At 38.6% G+C, this 20,159-nt stretch overlaps 2 protein-coding genes across 2 annotated transcripts in view; one reads left to right on the top strand and one right to left on the bottom strand.

Annotated features, from left to right (window-relative positions):
• LRRC2 (leucine rich repeat containing 2) overlaps positions 1 to 19,854 on the bottom strand; it is a 190,059-nt gene extending 170,205 nt beyond the window's left edge. Inside the window, exons 1-3 of the mRNA XM_068928708.1 lie at positions 19,735 to 19,854; positions 16,165 to 16,283; positions 10,859 to 10,967 (exon numbers count right to left, since the gene is read on the bottom strand). The gene's annotated coding sequence lies outside the window, so the exon portion shown is untranslated. The remainder of the gene's footprint in view (positions 1 to 10,858; positions 10,968 to 16,164; positions 16,284 to 19,734) is intronic.
• LOC138064859 (protein FAM240B-like) lies at positions 1,085 to 4,060 on the top strand. The gene is made up of 2 exons (XM_068929092.1): positions 1,085 to 1,230; positions 3,712 to 4,060. The coding sequence occupies exons 1-2, from the start codon at positions 1,085 to 1,087 to the stop codon at positions 3,842 to 3,844; spliced, it is 279 nt and encodes a 92-aa protein (XP_068785193.1). The 3' UTR covers positions 3,845 to 4,060.
• Positions 19,855 to 20,159: the final 305 nt, after the last annotated feature.

Raw genomic sequence — 20,159 nt, 5'->3', positions numbered from 1 at the left:
AGAAATTTCACAGGAGACCCAAAGTTATGTATTGATTTAGTTATAGAAAGCTCAGGAGCATGTTTTGTTTCTTCCTTCCATCATCCCATCCTCCCACCTGCAGGAGCAAGTTATTGTAGGAGACTGATATAGGAAATCCTGCTTCAGGCTTGAGGATCTTGAGGGTCGTGAGAGGTTGTTGGCACCTTATTTAATTTCGCATCAAAGCAATGTTTGGCCAGCAACAAATATAGCATACGATGCAATTTTTCTGTTAATTTCCTCTGGGAATAAACAACAGATCCTAACTTTTCAAGGTACCATTAAGGTCTGATAGCTGATGCACATTTGGTGGTATCAGCAATCACCTTAGACATGCTGGGAATTTCAATGCCCTCCACGTTTGAATATTACGCATTTAGCAAGGAGAAATTCCCCTCATTTCTGTCCTTTTCCTCCTCTATTGGATCTCATCTCTATGTTTTAACAAGCTCTACTTTTAACAGGATTTAAGCCAGAATTTTTGATAAATGAAAGAATAAGGCCATAACAAGCTCCCCAGTGCTTTGCACTCTGTGTGCTTCAATGTTAGAGTCATAATTCTCCTGCACAGTTTGTGCTTGATATCATTTGGAGTAGTAACAGGAATCATTTAAGAGCAACATATTTCCTTTGGATAACAACTATCTATGATCTCCTTTAAAACTACAGGAGGTAGAAAAAGGGAAAACTCTTCTGAACATCTCATCTAAACTCCAGCGAGGATGGCACAATATATGAAAGTATTTTTCCCAAGTTCTTGTAATCCATTTAAAATCTTTCTCATACTGAGGCCTCCACAATATTTCAGAGAACTATGCCCTTCCTAGTGATAACTCTGTACCACAAATACAGGTATGCTATTATATAACTATCATCCCAGGCCTGTTTCAATGCCTGATATTTGCTGCCAGGCCGAGTAAGCATCAGTTACCTATTCTTCTCAGATGGCACACTTTATTTTAATAGCACTCCAAGAGAAAGAAATTGCAAAGGGCTCAGCAACATAGTGTCTGCCTCAAGTTAGGCTCCTGACTGCTCTGACCTCCAAATCGTTTTTCAGACAATGAGCAAGCAGACCAGCTTCAAACACCACAAGACAGCTAGCTACGATGCAGAAGAGCTGAAGAGCTTCTGGGAAAAAATCATTCAAGAACAAACTAAGCAACGAGAAGGTGAAGAATCTAGATTAAGCAAAAGCGCCCTGAACAAGTAAGTGCCATTTTTCCTTTTACACAAGACAGCAGGCATGTTATCACATACTTTAAAATAAGGTAACCATTATTGTACTGCTTTATTCATAGTACAGATTGCGTTCTGGATCCTTGGCACTTTTCCTCTCGCAGCTGTTTGTCTCATGTTTCCATGGCTGTTCTTTATGGAAACTCAGACACCCCTCACCCCTGAACCTCATGAGCATTCTTCAAAGGCCTTGGAGTACAGCCACATTAAAATAAAGCACCTTGGCACTGTGGCTTGTGACAGCCAGAAAGTATCAGGATTTTTACCTGGAACCAGTACAGCAAATAAATAAAAATATATTATATTAAGGGGACACGAAAACCACTTATTTAATGTGGAGCATAAGGAAATCCATAGCACCGTTATCACATTTAACAGCACTTAAGCCCAGAGCTAGATATGATACAACATGGTTTTCCTATTCCATGGAACACATTTCAAAAACATTTCTGTTTTATAATAGATTAAAAACAAGGCTATTTGAATTTTTTTGCCAAAAAAGAGTAGAAAAACAGGCACCACCTAAAAAGAGCTCTAGTCTTGGTACAGATAGTCCACTGCAATGTGGGATACTGCTTCAAATACTTGCTCCACTTGCTGTACCCCAGAAGTTTGAATCAGGACCCCATACACACCAAATGAGTCCCCTGATCAACAGCTGAGGGGGCAAGAGAATGGAAAAGGTGTGTGTTTTTGTTTTTGATGATGGGATTTCCTTCTAAAGTTGACCAAGGTGTTTTCCTGCTTAAAGTTTTCTCAAAACTGGAACATTCATATGAATTAAATTGATTTCAACAAACTGGAATGTGCTGGCATAGGACTGTTTCTTTAAGCAAAAATTCCAGAAACTCTGTTTCTGGTGCCCGAGGAGAAAGCTAGGATAGTCATTTTAAAGAAGTAGAAACTAAGATCTCTGCAGGCCTCATGTCCCAGCGGAACCAGGTATAGAGAGCCCTGTTCTCAGGATCCTACTCCAGCTGGTCAATGACATTCCCAACTCCAAATCACCAAGTTGCTGGAAAGAAGACACAGTATTCAGCAAGTTTTCAGAAAGTGTTCAGTTGCACAGAAAATCTTTGTCACTGTAGTTCTACAGTAAGCTGCCCTAAAAAGACATCCCAAAGCAATTGCCATTGGAGGTATATTAACAGTATTTTTAACTTCACAAATATGTTTGTATATGGTCTTTTCTGAATAGAAAAAATGCACCAAAAGAACTTTGAATATGTCATAATTAGTTCAGGTCTCTACTGAAAGAGACCCAAGCAAGTTCCCTCAAGGCCACTTGACCAAAGCCCAGGTTGTTCACAAAGTGTTCTATAATTTGAAAAGAAGTACTTTTGGAAGGTTACTGACATTGTCATTACAAAATCTACAAGGTCACTATCTCATATAACTGGCACTTGGAAGAATTAGATGGCTCTAAGTATAAGCAAGTGCTCCCTCTGACCCTAAGATGCTAGCTAACAAGGAACAGGAGGGAAAAAGCAGTGCTTTGAATGGCAAATATTTCCTAACTAATTGCACTGATTTTTGGGGGCTTAACTCTGCTCACAAAAGAATAGTGAAGTTAAGGCAGGGCCTTCCAAATGGGAAAAGTTTAATATACAATTTGCAAACAAACTCAGAAGTAACACAGCAGTGTCTGTGTAAAACAGCTACAGCTAAGTTAGCCTCAGATCAAATTTTTAGCTGCTGTTCTTATTAGTACATCAAATGTAATGTATAAAAAAAAGCATGCATTCCATGATGCATTTGGCATTAACATGTGACATCTAATCCTATAGTATTGCCAGGTCAGATGTTTCATAACATGATTTTCTTTGGAAAATGACCCTGCCAACAAATATCTTATCGTGGTCCCTAGTGATTTTCTCTTCTGTCTGTACTATACTTATATCTTAAAGCTATGTGGATCCTCTTGCATGTGGCATCAATTCCTTTCATTAAACACACATAAGGTCTGCAGAGATTTTGGGTCCTAAATGCTTACGCTTTCTTTTTTTGTTTCTTGCTTCGAAATAAAACCAAGCAGATATAATTAAAATCCTGCTTTCTCTTCTCTAGAGCACCTTACAGTAAAGTTTGGGGAGTTTTAACTGTAACTTTTAATTTAAACATTGCATGACCTTACCAGGAAGGCAGTCCTTCTGTCTGGCTTTGAGAATACCCTAGAGGGAAAAAAGAGCACTTCACACTAATGACAGTATTTCAGCAGTTGTTTGACTCATTAGGAATCCAGCAATGTCACCCACTGATACCATCAGTGCTATCCCTTTCTCCCCTGCATTCCCAAACTAGTAAGCTAGAGAAATGTGGAGATGGTAAATAAATACGGGGCAAGTGCTACGGTGATGAAAGAGAGGAAAGCTTCAATACCGTTTGAAAAGCCCTAGATATATTTGAAGGATTTGGCTCTATGCTCACTAAGTGCTTGTTCTCTCTTTGCAGACTTCGCCATGAGTGGACTCAGAGGCTGGAAAGACGAGCAAAACAGGTCCAGGCACACATGAAAAGGCAGAAGGAACAGATGACACTGCTATCTATCGAGGCTCTTCCCTCAACAGATAAAACTGTTGCTTAAAGATACAGGAAAAACAGAGAAAGCATTGGGCCTGACCCTGACCTTCTGCCTACACCTGTGAACCAGCAGTTTCACTGATGCACAAGCAAGAGGTCAGAATCAGACCCTTTCCCAGACCAGCTGCAAGAGATACCAATAAAGTTCTGCTGAATTTCAGTGCAAGAATAGCCACAGCACATAATCTCCTAAAACCTGCTGAACGACGAATGAGAAGCAAGCACCTTTAATTCTGCATGATATATGGTTGCTCTGATGCTGCAGGACTTTGTTATGTAACTCTGCATCTTCAAGTGACAACAACATGCTCCTAGGAAAGATGATCACTTGTTTAATAGGTATAAAACTTTCAGATAGCTGAGTGCAAATTTGCACACTTCCATTTACAGAGCTCATACAAAGTCTGGCTTAATGCAGATGTGACCTGTCCTGCCTGTCTTGATGAGCTGCTAGTGAAGGCAGTTAAAATTAGTGTGATCAGCTGGCTGGAAGGAAAGTTGTTTTTTAATAGAATCAGGAAGAAAAAAAGAATGAGCTTTTCTGATTAACATGTATCTCCAGATCTTAATCATTAAATGAAGAGATGAAAGGATTTTGGCTTTTGTCGAGTAGGTAAGAAAAAGACTACTGAGGTTACTGTGAACTAGTTTGAGAAATGTCAGAGGAAGTGAGCATCAGAATTTGAAAGACAAGGCAGCAAATCAGTTCATCACAACAGCACAGGAATACTCTGCAAGGTATCACTTACCAGACCTGGTTTGCACTAATCCAAACATTTTTTTGTATTTCATCTTCTTCTAGATCAGGTGAAATATAAGAAGAAATAGCTAAGCACAGGGTAACAGAGTTTAACTTCTGTTTACCTACACCTCTCTATAGCTAAATATCATATATTTTGGATGCAAACATTTACTTATCTCTTCAATTCATTACTTTGATTCTCAAGAGAACGGTTATAAGTCTAGTGACCTTGAGCCAGACTCAATTTTACCTTGCATCTTTGTTAATACTGAGCAAGTACACAGGAATACATTTGATAAATTTCAAAACAAAACAAAAAGCAAAGTAAACCATTTTGACCTCACAGAAATGCTTTTTTATCCCTTTAAAACCACATTTCACTGAAATACACAGTTTTACAGGAGGTCCCCACTTTTACAAAGTGGTATTCTCCCATAGAAAAAAACTTTTTATCACAAAAAAGTTGCTGTTCCATAAAGGATTAAAAATATATACAAAATTCAATGGCTAATGAAAACTTAAGGGAATGTAGAATCAAACTCTTTCCACATAAGCCAGCCCATAACGCAAAATTGTTTTTTCCAGTGTTTTTTTCTCTTAGAAAAGCAAAGCTGAACAATAATAAAGATGTAGCTGCTTTTGCCTTTGCTGTACTGATCTCCTACTTCTGTGTTCACTTATTCCCCATAATTTTGTAAAAAGTTTTTACGCTGCCTTACTACTTAAGCACTAATCTCTCGTGAAGTGGGTCAAATAGGGTTTGAACTTGCTGCTCCTCGCATACAAAACAAAATACTACACGATCTCACAGCTGTAGCTAAAGGCCATAGGCAGAGACTATTAAAATGGAGACGTGCCAGATTCCCCACTTCTGAAAACCAGAGGCCTGAAAATCTACTAATTTAACCACTGCTTTACAGTGTTGTAATTCCATCTATAACAGTGCAGGCTACCTCCATTTTATGCTGCGGTGACAAGATAAAAAGGACTCAGAAAAACTGGTCCATAAGCATTTATTGTTCTTCTAAGTTTAATGGTAACATTTTTAATTACTAGGAACACTTTTATGACAGTGTATCTGATTGCTTGTTAAGTTATTGTTGATGTTATAAAAGGTAAAGGAAAAAGAGCGCAGAAGTATATGCAATCCAACTGCTCATTTTCAGCCCTCCCTAGAGAGCATCCAAGAATCACATTAGGTCCCTGAGCACCAGCTTTTTCCATTTGGAGCTCTAAGGAAGCTGAGAGACGTGTGAAATCACTTCCACTGCAAGCAGGCATCGTCCGATTGACTATACACCAGAGGAGTGTCACGGGCATTGTTTATCACAGCAAGTACATGGAAGCTATTTCAGTTGTGAATGCATTCCTGATACATTCACTGCAGAGGCGAGTTTATACATAACAAGTGTGAAAGACGAAAATCCTCCCACTCCTAGTGAAAAACAGCTCTTTGGGAGATGTTCAAGTGCATATGCATTAGTCATGCTTACCGATTCTAACACATATTTTACAGGACAGCAGTATCCTGGCAGCCCCATGATATCGGGTATCAGTTGCTTTTTGTTCCCAAATGCATATGTTCCTCCATTTTCACTGCTACTGCTCACACAATCAGACTGAGAAAAGAATCAAATACTAGAAATAATAAAGTCTAGCAGGCAGATGGAGCCAGATATGCTGCTTGCAAATTGCAAAGCTCAAGGCAGATAGTAAGGTGAAACATAACCTTATTTCCCTTTTGCCTCAGTTATTGAGTTGGTGAAATTCATGCCTGCATTTAGGCATTTCAGATATCCCTGAAAATGTGAAACCTGGCTTTCATTAAAAAAGTAAACAAACAAAACACACAACTTAAGTTGTATTGTTACATTGGAAAACATCTGCCACATGCGCAGCCCTCACTGGTAAAACAGAATATCCATTGAGCACAAGCTTCTGGGATACTTTAACTGAGCACAGCATTTTCCCTCCTTTGTCCCTGGTTCTTCCCACTTTCCCATAAAAAAGGAAAATTCAAATAAGAATTTAGGCTATCAGCTCCACCGCACTAGCTATACTAACAGCACCAGACTAGCCATTTGAGAGGAAAAAACAATTAACTAGCTTTTCTTTTTTTTTTTCCTGGAGTTTATTAATTTGTTTAATAGAAATAGACTTGGAATTGAACATCAGTTAGTCTGCATGGACAGACTAGTACCACCCTGAGCCTGCACTAGGAAGACATTACCATGTCCTACATCTGCAAGTAAGCTAATCTAGTACCAGGGAAGAACAATTAAAGTTGTAGTACAGGGCAGGGACTAAAATTTTGGTCATGGGACTTAACCCTTATGATATGTGACGCAATAGGTATGGATTATATTTATGAAGTAATGCAATTTAGTTGGCATACTGGTGTCAGATGCAGAACATCCACTAGCGTGTCCAAATTTATGGGTGTGGCAGCGTGGCAGATGGTGTAAGCACGTACTACGCTCATTCACATGGTTACTACGAAGCATGGCTTCTGATCCTGAAACCAAGAACTAGTGCTTGAGATACAGCGAGGAGTGCTTTCTTAAGCTGTCTGAGCAGTGGCTAGCTGTTTGGGCTGCATGCTCAAACAAAGGCAGTCAAAGGAGTGTATATCACAGAATCACAGAATCACAGAACAGTTGAGGTTGGAAGGGACCTCTGGAGATCATCTAGTTCAACCCACCTGCTCAAGCAGGGTCCTCTAGGGCACATTGACAGGGATCATGCATGTCCAGGCAGGCTCTGAATATCTCCAGGGAAGGAGACTCCACAACCTCTCTGGGCAACCTGTTCCAGTGCTCAGTCACCCTCACAGTGAAGGTTTTCCTCATGTTCAGATGGACCTTCCTGTGTTTCAGTTTATGCCCGTTGCCTCTTGTCCTGTCACTGGGCACCACAGAGAAGAGTCTGGTCCCATCCTCTTGACACCCTCCCTTCATATGAACCGTATTCAGCTGCAGTCCAGCTTTGTTCAGAGACTGCCCAGAAGCACTCACAGATATAAGGTGTTTAAAGAAACAGCAACCCACCACCTGCCAGCTGCTACACTGGGTTAGTACTTGGGGATGTCCAGTCCAAGGAATAAAATTACTTCCTTTCTGAAGTAAAGCCCTTAACTATGTACACCACAATATAGAGATGTCCGCACCGGCTGCTTTGAGCTAGTGAGCTGCTCATAATGTACTGAATCACTTGCTAATTTAGACTAGTCTACAAAACAGTACAGATGGGCTCAGTGCATATTCGTACACCGCATGCAGATCCAAAGGTAGTACCTTAGCAAATCTGATGCAGCTGAGCTCACGATCAATAATTTAATTATATAGTCATGCAGATGTGCCAGCCGGCATTACTATGTGCCTTGTTCTACTGACCTACTGGAACTAGATGTGTTAGAATAGAGAGTTTATCCACACTAATACAGCACCTTGGTATAGATCTGGCTTTTGAAACGATAAAACAGCTACCTGTGATTCAGTTCTACAATTAAATCATAGGATCATGAGGATAATTATCAATTTCCTAGACCAAATGTACTTCCTAATTACAAATTGGCTGTGTCTTGAGGGCTGGTGTTCACTGCTTAGCTATTAAACAGCACTTGATTGGAGTTTTACTCCCACAATGTGAATAAGGAATAGTAAATCACATAAAACTTGTACATAAAAAAATACTTGTGGATTGAAAAGGGCATCTGTAGATAAATGAAGATGAAAGGAAGAATAATTTTAGAAAATCTTATACTTCCTAGGGTTGCTTCTGTTCATAAACTAAGCACTGCTATACTATTTATGTCTAACAGAGGAGGTGGGCGTTATTCGTGATGTTACATTTGGGCCAAAATTCCACACAAAAAATTCAGTAGTAAGGGCAGCCAATACAAAAATCTCCCAATTTCTCCTACTTCTTATCTATTTCATCTGAGTGTATTTATAGTATCGTACTTTTTGCACAGTGCTTCAAAATTCATGCTAAAATCTGTGTATTCTCAGAAGCATTTGTCACTATTCAGAGAGTGGACTTTCAGACTTTTAAACATAGGTCAAGCTAAGATGGACACAAAGCAGGGAACATTCCAGCCCAGACAACGGCAATCTGACAAATTGCCTGAAAAGGGTTATGTTACCAGGGAAGCCAAACTGAATAATAGGTTGCTGTGCACTACCTCTATAATTAAGTGTCCTTGTGTGAAATGCCACTCCTTAAATGAAGCAACAGTTTCATACTAGTGACTATTGAAATGTGAGAGTCTACTAGCTTAATCTTTACCTGGTACTCAATGCCAGTTGTCAGCCTCTATGGGTCTACTCATGATAGTACGACCTTAGAGGTTCATAACCAGGATCACTTTTTCCACAGCAAAGAGCATCAGCATTAGTGACAGCTATAATTTCAAACTGTAGCAATAAAACAATATCTTGCCAATAGTCAAAGGGGAAACAAAGATGAAGTAGGAAATCTGAAAGACAACATTTAGCTTGGCTGTTTTCACAAATTGGTCAATTCTTTAAAGGATGGACCCTTCATTTGTTTTCCACAGTAATGATGCTGCACATCCAATCTGAGTATTGGTGCTACTTGCTCAGAACTGTAACTTCCCTATATATTTTGGCTGTTCAACTGTATACAGAAAGGAAAAAATAGACTTAATGGTGAAAAGTTCTTAATTCTATTAGCTTTAGTTATCTAAAACAAAGAAATCACACCTGCAAAATAATGATACAAGAAGCTTAACCTGTATTGCTTATTTGCAAGTAAGCTGCAGAGAAGCATGTTTATCTTATTTCCACCCCTCTAAACTTCTACAATAGTAATGCAATTGTTAACTAGAATTAGAGTTTGAGTTTGGAGTATATGTTACATGTGTAAGTAAGTAAGGAAAATGCGGTATTACTGGAGTGGTCAACAGTACATTTTAGACAAACCTTTTGAAAAAGGACCTGCATTTCCCCAGCCATCTTAATTTAATGTTTTCTGTGTGACGTTGATTTCACTGCAGCCTTTCAAAGGAAATTTATTCTGTAAGATGTGTATTAGCACCTTTGTATGTATTCTAATAAGTGAAAACATACACAATTGTTCATTTGTACGCATATAAAACTCCAAGTTACAATGCTTTCTCATTAACTACTGGATATTGTTGCAGAAGAGCTCTTACTAGAGTTTAATGATAAAGTGCTAACTAATGAATTGATACTTTGCAGCTTTTGGATAGTATATGAGTTTACTGATTTTGCTGATACTATCTTAATCATTACATATGTATTTATAATAACATGACTAACAGTTACCAGAAATAAGCCCTACAAGCAGTAAGGGCAGCCTAATGTAAAATATCAGAAACAGCAGCTACTATCCACCATCTCAAATGAACACTTAATAACCTGGAACTAAATCCCTTCAGGCTCCATTTATGATATGTAAACGCTTCTGTTGCAGTGATGACAAATACTCCATTTTCCCAGAACTAATTTTCCCCTCTGTAATACATACTAGGGGGCTGACAATTGTATAGACTGAGTCTGTCAACAAACCAACAGAGTGCAGCCATGTTTGAAAAGTTTTATGCCTAAACCATAGGCAAATTTCAGCAGTTCCAGCCCATAATAAGCCCCTGTGGAGCCATATCAAAATTCTCTAGCAAGCACTTGGTCAAGAGAGTTTCTGCATATGCTTTGTTTATTTTCAGTTTGGTTACCTTTGGCTGTTACAGACAATTAGGAGTAAAACATGAGAGTAACTAATATGTAACACTTCACTATGTTCTTACAAAATATTAGTGTCTCATGGGATGTTTTACTGCTTTAACTGTGGATTCACTAAAGGATATCATCTTTATCCCAAAATGCAAACATGTTTTTATTCCAAGATACCTCTGAAGAAGACTTCATATTAGGCACTGGTGTATCTTATCGCTTCACTGCAGTGATTTTGACAGCATTCGGTTAATTTATCGCTACAAAGATTAAGGATGCAAAAAATAAGTATAGCTTTCAATGCATTAACCGTGATATCTACAGTTTAACTTGGACACTGCAGCTACACACCCCAGAATCACCAGAGAAGATAGTAAGTTATGATGACAGACTAGCACCTCACCTAGCAAGCTAGTTTTCAAAAGTATAATACTGATTAGTCCAAATCCTGCTAGATTTGAACAACTGTTTTCCACAAGAGCTAGTAAAGTTGAGCATGTACGCTGCCTGCTTCCGTTAGTGGTCTCTTACCATTCTTTCAGGTACCATTCAACCCTCTTACCATTCAATATTCTTTTTCTCTTTTGGAAGGTTTGTGTCTTGACAGCAAAATCACAGTTATGTGTAAAATCATCTGTATTCAAGATACAGTTATCAAGCTGTCCTCTCTCCTAAAAAATAAACCAGAAAAAAACACCTATAAGTCAAACCTGGAATTTCTGGCAGACATTTGTAAGGGGTCTCATTCAAGTACAAATTCTCCTGGCTGCCTCAATGCACATTAGTAATGTCTGGTGTTTCCGCTGGCAAGCAGAAAACACAAATCCACAGCTAGGCTGAAGAGTTTTTGAATGGAGAAGCTTTATTTAAATTGTCAAGTGACAACAATAAAATATGAGTCAAGAGAAAACATGGTGTACTAGCATGAAATCTAATCTATGTGACAAGGCTTCTTGAGTTTTGCTTTACATCCAGCACATAATTACTGTGTATCTCTGACCAGCAAGCTATATCTCGAAGCTTTAGAGCAATTCCTGACTTGCACCATACCTTGTCTAAAAAGAAACTAGTATTTGAAAGACATGTCTGAGAAAATTAATTTTGAATCATGGAAAACAAAAGGCAATTATGCCTTGAAATGCTAGAAAATTACTCTAGACTAACATATCAATAAAAAAAAAAAAAGCTAAATACACACAAAGTAATTTTACCTGAGTGAGATAAAGCTTTTCTAGCTAGCAAACACTTGTTAAATTTAATCAGTTACAACTGAAACAACGAAAGCCTTCCATGTGGACACCTGGAATTACAGTTAAAGACAAGTTTTTCTGTTCCACTGAAAAGTACGTGCAGAAACAATATTCTAAATGCTTCGGTAATTCCAATTTCAAGTTTAAGAAAATATCAATTCATAATTCTCTGACTCCAATCTGGATGCAACATAGTGCTTTTTCTCCTGGTTTCTTAATATTTGGCGTTCTGCACAATTTCCCCTGGCTGTTTGCCAGTCAGAGGAAGATTAGATCACAAAACGCTGTGAAAAAACAGGAAAATCCTGCTAGGGAAGGTAACACTGATTCAGCGCAGCTGCAGTCACATGGGTTCTAGGATGTTCTCAACACAAAATAAAGCTGCTTCCAGAGCAAAAGTCCCTTTTTCTGCCTTCAGAGGAGCAAGGTGCAAGAAGGGACATACAAGTTCCTGTGACAGCACTGGCAAATCGAGCCCCTCGTCCCTCAGTCTGGAACCAAGCTCTGTCTTTTCCTACAGGACATGTTTTATACCTCTGTATCTTTGTCACTCAGGTGGGTCTCCACCACCTTCCCAAAGTGCCAAGGAGAGGGACATGCAGATCTGTGCAACAGGCACACCAGAGGGACAGCCACCCAGGCACCCAGGCAGCTGCCTCCACAGCCATCATTCTGCCAGCAGGACTGGGAGCCAAAGCTACAGCCTCATTCCTCATTCGCATCCTCTTTCACAGCCTCCTCGAGCTACTTAAAGCTGACTGCTAGTTATTAGCTGTCATAGCAATGACAGCCTGTGAGGTTTATGGGAGACAAGGTGGGAAGGGACTCTGAGGACAGGAATCAAGATACTCTCCATCTTTCTCTTCCCCATCACCCTCAGATCGCAGCTTTGCCTCACTGGGCTGACAGGGGCTACTTGAAAACTGCCTGCTGCTCTCATGTCAGGCCCTGAAGCAACCTGCTACTGTAGCGGAGTTGTCACAGGATGCACCGTAAGCAGCGTGTGTTGGGTCAGCTTTCTCCTTGGTGCTCCCTTGTAGTTACATCACAAGAGGAGCAGTGTGTAAGCAAGAGAGAGATGGACAAGAGAAATGAAGATTACGGCAATTGTGCCAGAGTACAGCACTAAGGAGAACAATGGATGTTCTGGAGCCAAATAGAAAAACTCTCCAAAAAGCTTTGAACTGCTTTTGTTCATTTCTCTACGCCAATAAAGGACTGTTCAGAAGAAAATTTTGCATGTATTCTTTGAAGTCTGCTTTCTCAAATGCCCTTTTTCCTATGCTAACATTTCTCAGAATTTTGTGTAGAGCTCTCTTTAGTGTCATGCAAATTTCTAACCAGAGCAGTACAAAAAAACAAGCACAGCTCATTATACGGTACTGTCAGTCTCTGGTATTCAAATATCATGGACTAACCTCCCAGAAACTCATAATACTGTTTAAAAAATCAAGAGGCTATTCACAGAAAATGCTGCGTTCCTATTATTCTTGAGTTGGCCTTTTCCTACAACTCTGCAGGCTACAAGCATTTTTCTGCATTTTGAGTCCCTAAATACTCTTAAAAATTTAACTTTTAGTCTTTTGTTCTCAAGTTCTAGAGGCTTTTATTAAAAGAGTACCAAACTTCCTGATATTGAGATACGATCTTAGAGTTGTCAATGCCAGTAAGCTGTCAATGCCAATGTCAATAAGTTAAAATAGCCACAATGTCAAAAGGTTAGAATAGCCACATTAAATGGTTACATTACAAACAAATTATGAGAAAAGACTATTTCTATCCTGACTCAGAGCCAAATTGCTCTATACGACTACTTTTATCTAAGAGAAGCTTGTGTTAGTTTCATCCTCTTGAGTTTTAGGTGACCCCTCAGTTTTAGAGCAAAGTTGCACAAAACAGTTGAGCTAATGTAACATTATTCAAGGCCACCAAAAAGGGACTTCATGCCCTGCTTGTGCCTGTTGCTTCTGTCTCTGCCTTCATGGGGCTGCAGTGTCCAGCACTTCACCAATGCAGTTCTCTAGCTTAGCAGAAACCTAACTGGATTTTCCTGGGTGAAGGAGAAGTGGCTTACTGAGGGGTTTGATGAACACTGGGGAAGGCACAAGGAAGTGACATATAGTGGAGCTGCAATGAGAATGAATTACCTTGCATAGCATTACCTTCAGATTGTCTAATGTCACACTTCACTTGGGTGGGGGATTAAACATGCAACACTCACACCGTACAACTACATTCCACATATAATAAATGCACGTGCACAAAATGTGTATTCAGTGGTTTTCTATATCTACAGCTACACCTAGAAGGTTCAGGCATACCTTTACTGTCTTTAGCCTTGCGTACTACGTATGTAGACCATTTACACACACTCTGGAAACACCCCAGGAAACTGAATTTTTGCAGAATATAGCTGCCTGTTTCCAGCTTGATGGTAATAAATGTTAACATACAGCATATTGCTCTCCATTTCAAGGTGAGGACTTTCAATGATTCTTGTCAGCTGTTATAAACTGTCATCTTTTGGCAAACTTTCTCCTTCTGTAGTCCTGACAAGGCTTTGCAAGTTGACAGAGAAGTCCTTGTTTTAGGGGGATTTAACACTGATACTCTACTTCTGACCATATTTAACAGTGAAAATCCAGCAAATTCATAATGAATCTCAATTGACCAATTGTGCCTTCTTCATCAAATAGCAGGACTGGTTGAGTCCTGTTTTTTTTTTAATTCTCTTCATTGGCAGCTTCTCAGAGTCCAGTACTAATAACCATCAAGTCGCACTACAAGTCATAAATATCTTAGTCAGCTAGCAGAGCAAAGGTGCCACAGAAATTAGTAAAATAATAATTCACTGTCTATGGAACTACTAGGAGTGCATGAAGAGAGACAAAGAGGAAAGACGTTCTCAGCAGCTTTATGTTTCCTCTAGATAAAATTCAAAAGATAGTTGGAGATCCTATTTACATGGAATTGAGATTTCAATAAAATTTGCATCCAGGGAATAAGTAAATGCAGAAAGTTATTCAGACAAAGCTAAAGGAGAAGCTGAGAAGAAGAGCAGTGACAACATTTAACATTTGCCTCCAAGGAGAAGAAGGATCATTAAAAGATGCAGCTCAGCTATTCTCAAGGGGGAAAAAAGTTTTACACAATATAATTCAGTTCCCAAAACTCAGGAGATTTTTGCTTCCTTAGTTAGGGATAAGTTAATATTCTCAGGTAACAGAACTGATGTTTTAATTATTAGTTTTAAATGAAATTTCCCCTAACTAACAGGTAATGTACTAACCTTAATTTACCTGCTGACTGAAAAAAGGTTTTGCTATGTCATAACACAAAATTCCAAGAGCATATGTGCTATTGCTTTTTTGAGAAAGTGCTAAAAAGCTTAACATTTCATATGAAATTGTATTTGTGAGAATTATGTATTTTAAACAATCTGTAGGAAAAAGCCCTTCTTTCTACAGCACAGAAAAAATTAATGCAGGAAATGCAAGATATGTTTCTTGTTAAAAATTAATTTTTACAGTCATAGACTATCTTAAGAATACCAATAAATTTGAACAAAGTAAAATACCAAGAAAAACAAGCAAAAATTAAAATATTATCAGCATATTCAATATAAAAAATATAATATATGGCATAAATATTTAATACAGCATATGTGTGTATATACAACATATTTTTTCAAAACTAAATAGTAAATTCATATTTTCCTCTCTTCTGAACAGCTTCTGCTGTATGGCTTGAAAACTAATTTGCCGGTGCAACATAAGGCGAAAGTTTAATTTTTAGCATTTCTTAGGGCTCCTGCAGAGAAGTTTTGGCAGACCTACTACTGCTGCACCCAACTGTCTGTCCCAGCTGCCTAACTCATCTGTTTCCCAGATTCCCAGCCCATAGGAGCTCCCAAGCACATTTTGGTGAACTAGCTTAAGCCAAGAATGAAGGTTTTGCATTAAGACCAATTGTCCTTGAGCTGGGACAACTGAGGTACGACTGCAATTTTCATTCTGTTATCCTTGCTATGAAAAGTGGTAACCTGCAGCTGATAAGCAGAAATGGGCAGGCGGTAGTAACATCCTAAACTCCTGCAGCTAAATCAGCCATAACTCATCTGTCAAAGTCCTAAAGCCCCAGATGAAGCTGTCACAGGGAGCTAGCCTATGCAAACCATCTTAATCAGCACCAAAGAAAAATCAGGGTTAGTATATCCAGCACAACCAACTGCTCTTCAGATTTATTAAAACAAGTAAATTACCAAGGAGGTAAATTTTAGTCTTTTTAGGATGGTGAATGAGCAAGAGGGATGAGCACATGAAGAAAAGGAGGAGATACATTTTGAACCCTTCGCCAGGAGGGCACAGTAAGAAAATCACTCCTCTGCCTAACGAATATGATTGCATTGCTTTGACATCTGAAACTAGGAAATGAGCAAGAATTTAACGTAAAAAATAGTTAGGCTCTTCAAACCTTCATAAGGCTGAGAGATGTACATGGAAGATATATGCTTTATGCTGCCTTTTAACATGCTTGTTTTCCCTATGGATTAATCAAGAATAAGAAAAGTGGAATAAAGGGAAGAATGTCACAACTTTTGAAATCCAATCTCTCTTACCTTATACTGCTAATTTGGGGATGGAAGAAATTATGTGGTTTGATTTACAATTAGGATTCCTCCATAATGATGCCTCTCCTCCACAGTTCTCACACAGGACACACATCTTTTCCAGAAATCTAAAAATAAAGTATATTGCACAATCCAGCTGTAGCGTTGTTTAACTTGGTGTGACAGATTGATCAGCACAAACATAGACAACCCAAAAAAGACCATGAGGTGCTTTGACCAAACACATGATTCAAAGGGCATGGCAAAGGAGGAATCTGAGCAGCTGTCAAAAGGGTAGGCTTTATACAATGTAGTCAATGTTCCAAAAAGTCCCCTCTTGTGTGCCTATAAGCAGCTCTTCACAATGAAGGAATGCAAGGGGATGCTCATACTGATGTTCACTCATCTGTTCAAAATTTAAAATAATACATTTAATAAAGGGTAAAGCTCTCTCTGAGTCAAGCAGATCTGCAGTGAAGGCAAATCCCTTGCCCTTTACTATAAAAATTAAACTATATTTACATAAAGCCAAAATTTGTTAATTAATATTACTTTTGGTTTTGGCTTACCAGATTACAAGTTTAGCTAAAAAATATTTCTACCCTTCAAGAATTTTGATTGCTACAACCATTAATCATGCCAAATGATTAAGGGATATCCCTTAGGAAATGGAACTAGCAGTTTGGATAATATTCTGTATGTTAACTCAGAAACAGATTTTACTTTCAAATTTGCCTCTTTTAGGGAGAGGAACGGCTGAATTGTTACTCAGAATGACAGGCTGAATGTCTAAAATAGCACCCACAAACTAAGAAATGACTAATGACATTATTTTTTCATTTTACAAAAGTTTCACTACACAAGATCAACCACCTCAAATAAAACCAAAGATCCTTGGGAAACACATATAATACCAGGAGCATAACAAGGTCTTAGCCATAATGCCACTGGCTGGCAGATCAAGCTCTTTTAGAATAAGAATAAAACGTAATGCCTTGAAAAATATATGCTCTTCTTTACTTGGCACACAGAATAACCTCACTGAGACATCAAATTAGCTTCACTTAAAGTGAAGCACATGCACATTTTTTTGCTAAAGCAGATTTAAAGACCATTTAGAACAAGTTCTGGTATTTCCCACAACTTGGCTACTCTTCATAGCACAGGTGATGGCCAAAGACGAATGGAGGCATAAGAGCCAGGAGGTGAAATCTCAGCCCCCTTTAAGCTAATGGAGTTTGAGTTTTGCCACTGTGTTCAGTAGTGTCAGGATTTCACCCAGGCCTGCATTCCTCAGCCACAGAATGACAGGGTGTTGCACCCAGCTTGGCTTCAGGAGCAAGCATATTGACCTGCTCAGAATCTCTTAATCTCTTACTGTGAATTTAGGTAAATCCAGCCGTACAGTTCCTTCTTTCGTCCTCCCATAGTCTGGTCTCTTTTTCTCCTCCGTTCTTTTGCTTTCTCTCTTACTGGCAGCAGCTCTTCTGAGAGCCAGAAAAAGCTCTCCTCTATCAAATAAAACACGAGAGCATGCCATGCCAGAGAGCAGCGTCCACATGGCAGGCACTCCAGGCTGCCTGGGCGAGAATTGTAGTAGTCTCAGGAGATGATTGGAGAATATTAAATGAAATTACTGTGATGCATTTTATAACACTTTACAAACCAACAATTCCGCAAATTTCTTTCTTCTCCTCCCCTGTTATTTCCCCAGTTTACAGCCTTCAACATATAATTCATAAACACATAAAATTTTGGTGTGATGTCTGAAATAAAAGAATTACAAATCAATTTTTCATTATTTGCCCAGACGTCTGCTTTTGCAAGAGTTCAGATTCAAATAACAGCACAGTATTTACAGAAATTGTTAGAGTGCCACCTATTGGAAATAAATGTACGAATGAAAAAGATCACAGTTAACCTACATAAAATGAGCATTTATTATCCAAGCATTGATTTTAACTATAACAAGTTAAAAGGCTTTAGAATGCATACACTTCATGCTCTGTTCATAATTAAGTCAAAATTTAGATCAATGTGTAGCTTTTACAAGTGAGCATCTCCAAGGGGTAAAACACAGGGAAGTGGTAGAGATTTATAGTCTTGAAGTGTCCCAGAGCAAAAATCGGAGACGATTCACTAGAAGAATCACCTGCTTAAAATCTGAGTCACATTGTTAAACTCCATATCCACCACTGGAGTAAGATTTACAATAGATCCTGGTTTGCACTCTGTAGAGATATATGTGCTATTTAGCATTCTTCCTTTAGTTATGTCTTAGAGAATTTGGATATAAATGAATAATTTTCACCAAGGAAAGCAAATGCTTTTTGATAAAACCTCTGTCGTCTCATGGAATACTTAAAAGTCACGAGGTTTGATTTCAGTCTTGGGATAGTGCAAACAATTTTTATAACAATGATCCTTAATTGTCATTACTGTTCAGACAAAACCTGGGCAATGCAATGAGTGAGTTCTCTCCTCTCTCTGTCCCCCACGAACAGATAAATTTTTCTTTTTCTTCAGTTCCTTCCCCAGAACTACACCTTCAGGCCTTCTAGATTCCTTGAAGTCAAAATGTGCTGATTTACACTTGAAATTAAACTACATTGCAAAGAGCTTAAGCCAGTAAAAAACTTGATCCAGTCTTCAGCCTTGAACTTTACGCTTGGGCTCTCTGCTCTCTCTCCTTCCTTACCGCCCAGCAAACAGCAGGATGGGAGCATCACGGCCTGAAGAGCACCACTACGGAAGTCCTCACACATCTGCTTCACCTCCTCTTGCCTTTACTATTGCAGCCTCTTCTTCCACAGCTTTACAAGCTCCCACACCCAAATACATTCTGTGTCACTAACCTTTTCCTGCCCAAACACCCCAGGCTTGACCTCAGAATCAGACCATTCCTCTTCCAAGTCCTTCTGTTAACTAGCCCAGCTCGTGATAGTGCTTTTATGCTTCTGCTAAAGAGAGTCACACAAATACATTGGAGCAGGTGCTTTTGTAGACGGATCTATTTTAAAAAATAAACCTGCAATTAACTATACCTGCTAGTATGATGTAGAAAAGCAAACAGGAAGACTAACAAAGCCCAGAAATGAAGTGCAGCAAAATATATTGAATGTAGGATAAAATGTACAATGCTATATATTTTTTTAATTATATAATGTATGTTTTATATATAATGTGTTATATTAAATATATATTATATTAAATATGTTTATTTAACATATTTAATCCTGACATTATTCCCAAGGTCAGCCATTCCGATCAGTGCAGTTATCCTCACTGGTCTAAAATTCCTGATCCAGATTTCTTTTGCTTGGTAATATTTTATAAGATGTTTACAAAAAATGACCTATGGAATGTGAGCATGGATTATTAAAATAGATGCTAGTCTTTCTTATCTGCAGTCACCTTTTTTACGCCTTTTTTATTCATATTGCTGATGAACTGATTTAGAAAGTGATCCTGTCACTAACTGTCTGGTTCTGTTCCTAGTCTATCACCCCCGTTACTTCCAGCAAGTATCTGGTATATATTGTCATTCTTCACAATCACTTCTTTTTCCTGTTAACTTACCTCATTCTACCACTGCACACTGTTTTATTCCTTAGTTTTATCTCTTCCTCCAGATCCCGTAGAGTATGCTCCAGGCTTCTCTGTGGTTTATAAAAGACCTTTTCTATTACGGCTTTCTCTTGAAACTGCAGTCATTCTCTACTTCCTCTTGGGGCATACTCTCACATATAATCTCCCTGCCTTAACGAGCACATTTCCTTATTCTATGGACATATTTATGGCAAAAGTTCAGGGAAATCAGAAGCAGCATTTCTTCAGTGCAGCAGTTTTGGACTCACATCTGAGAACAATGACATGATTCCTACACCCATTGTAATCTCTGCACTTGCATTGCATACTAAGAAGAAGGAAATATGAGGAGAATAATAACATTTGTGACAAAAATCTTGGTCAAGTCAACAGGACAAAATGCTTTTTCTGCTCCA

Source organism: Struthio camelus, chromosome Z (assembly GCF_040807025.1).
Source record: "Struthio camelus isolate bStrCam1 chromosome Z, bStrCam1.hap1, whole genome shotgun sequence".
Taxonomy (NCBI): Eukaryota; Metazoa; Chordata; class Aves; order Struthioniformes; family Struthionidae; genus Struthio; species Struthio camelus.
Note: the sequence above shows the minus strand (reverse complement) of the source record. Positions and strands in the feature narration are given on the sequence as shown.

What these genes read in the sequence shown, in the direction of transcription:
- LOC138064859 (XM_068929092.1), top strand. Translation starts at nt 1,085, where the DNA reads ATGAGCAAGCAGACCAGCTTCAAACACCACAAGACAGCTAGCTACGAT. An exon ending in AGCAAAAGCGCCCTGAACAA is followed by an intron (nt 1,231 to 3,711) that starts GTAAGTGCCATT and finishes CTCTCTTTGCAG; the next exon opens with ACTTCGCCATGAGTGGACTC.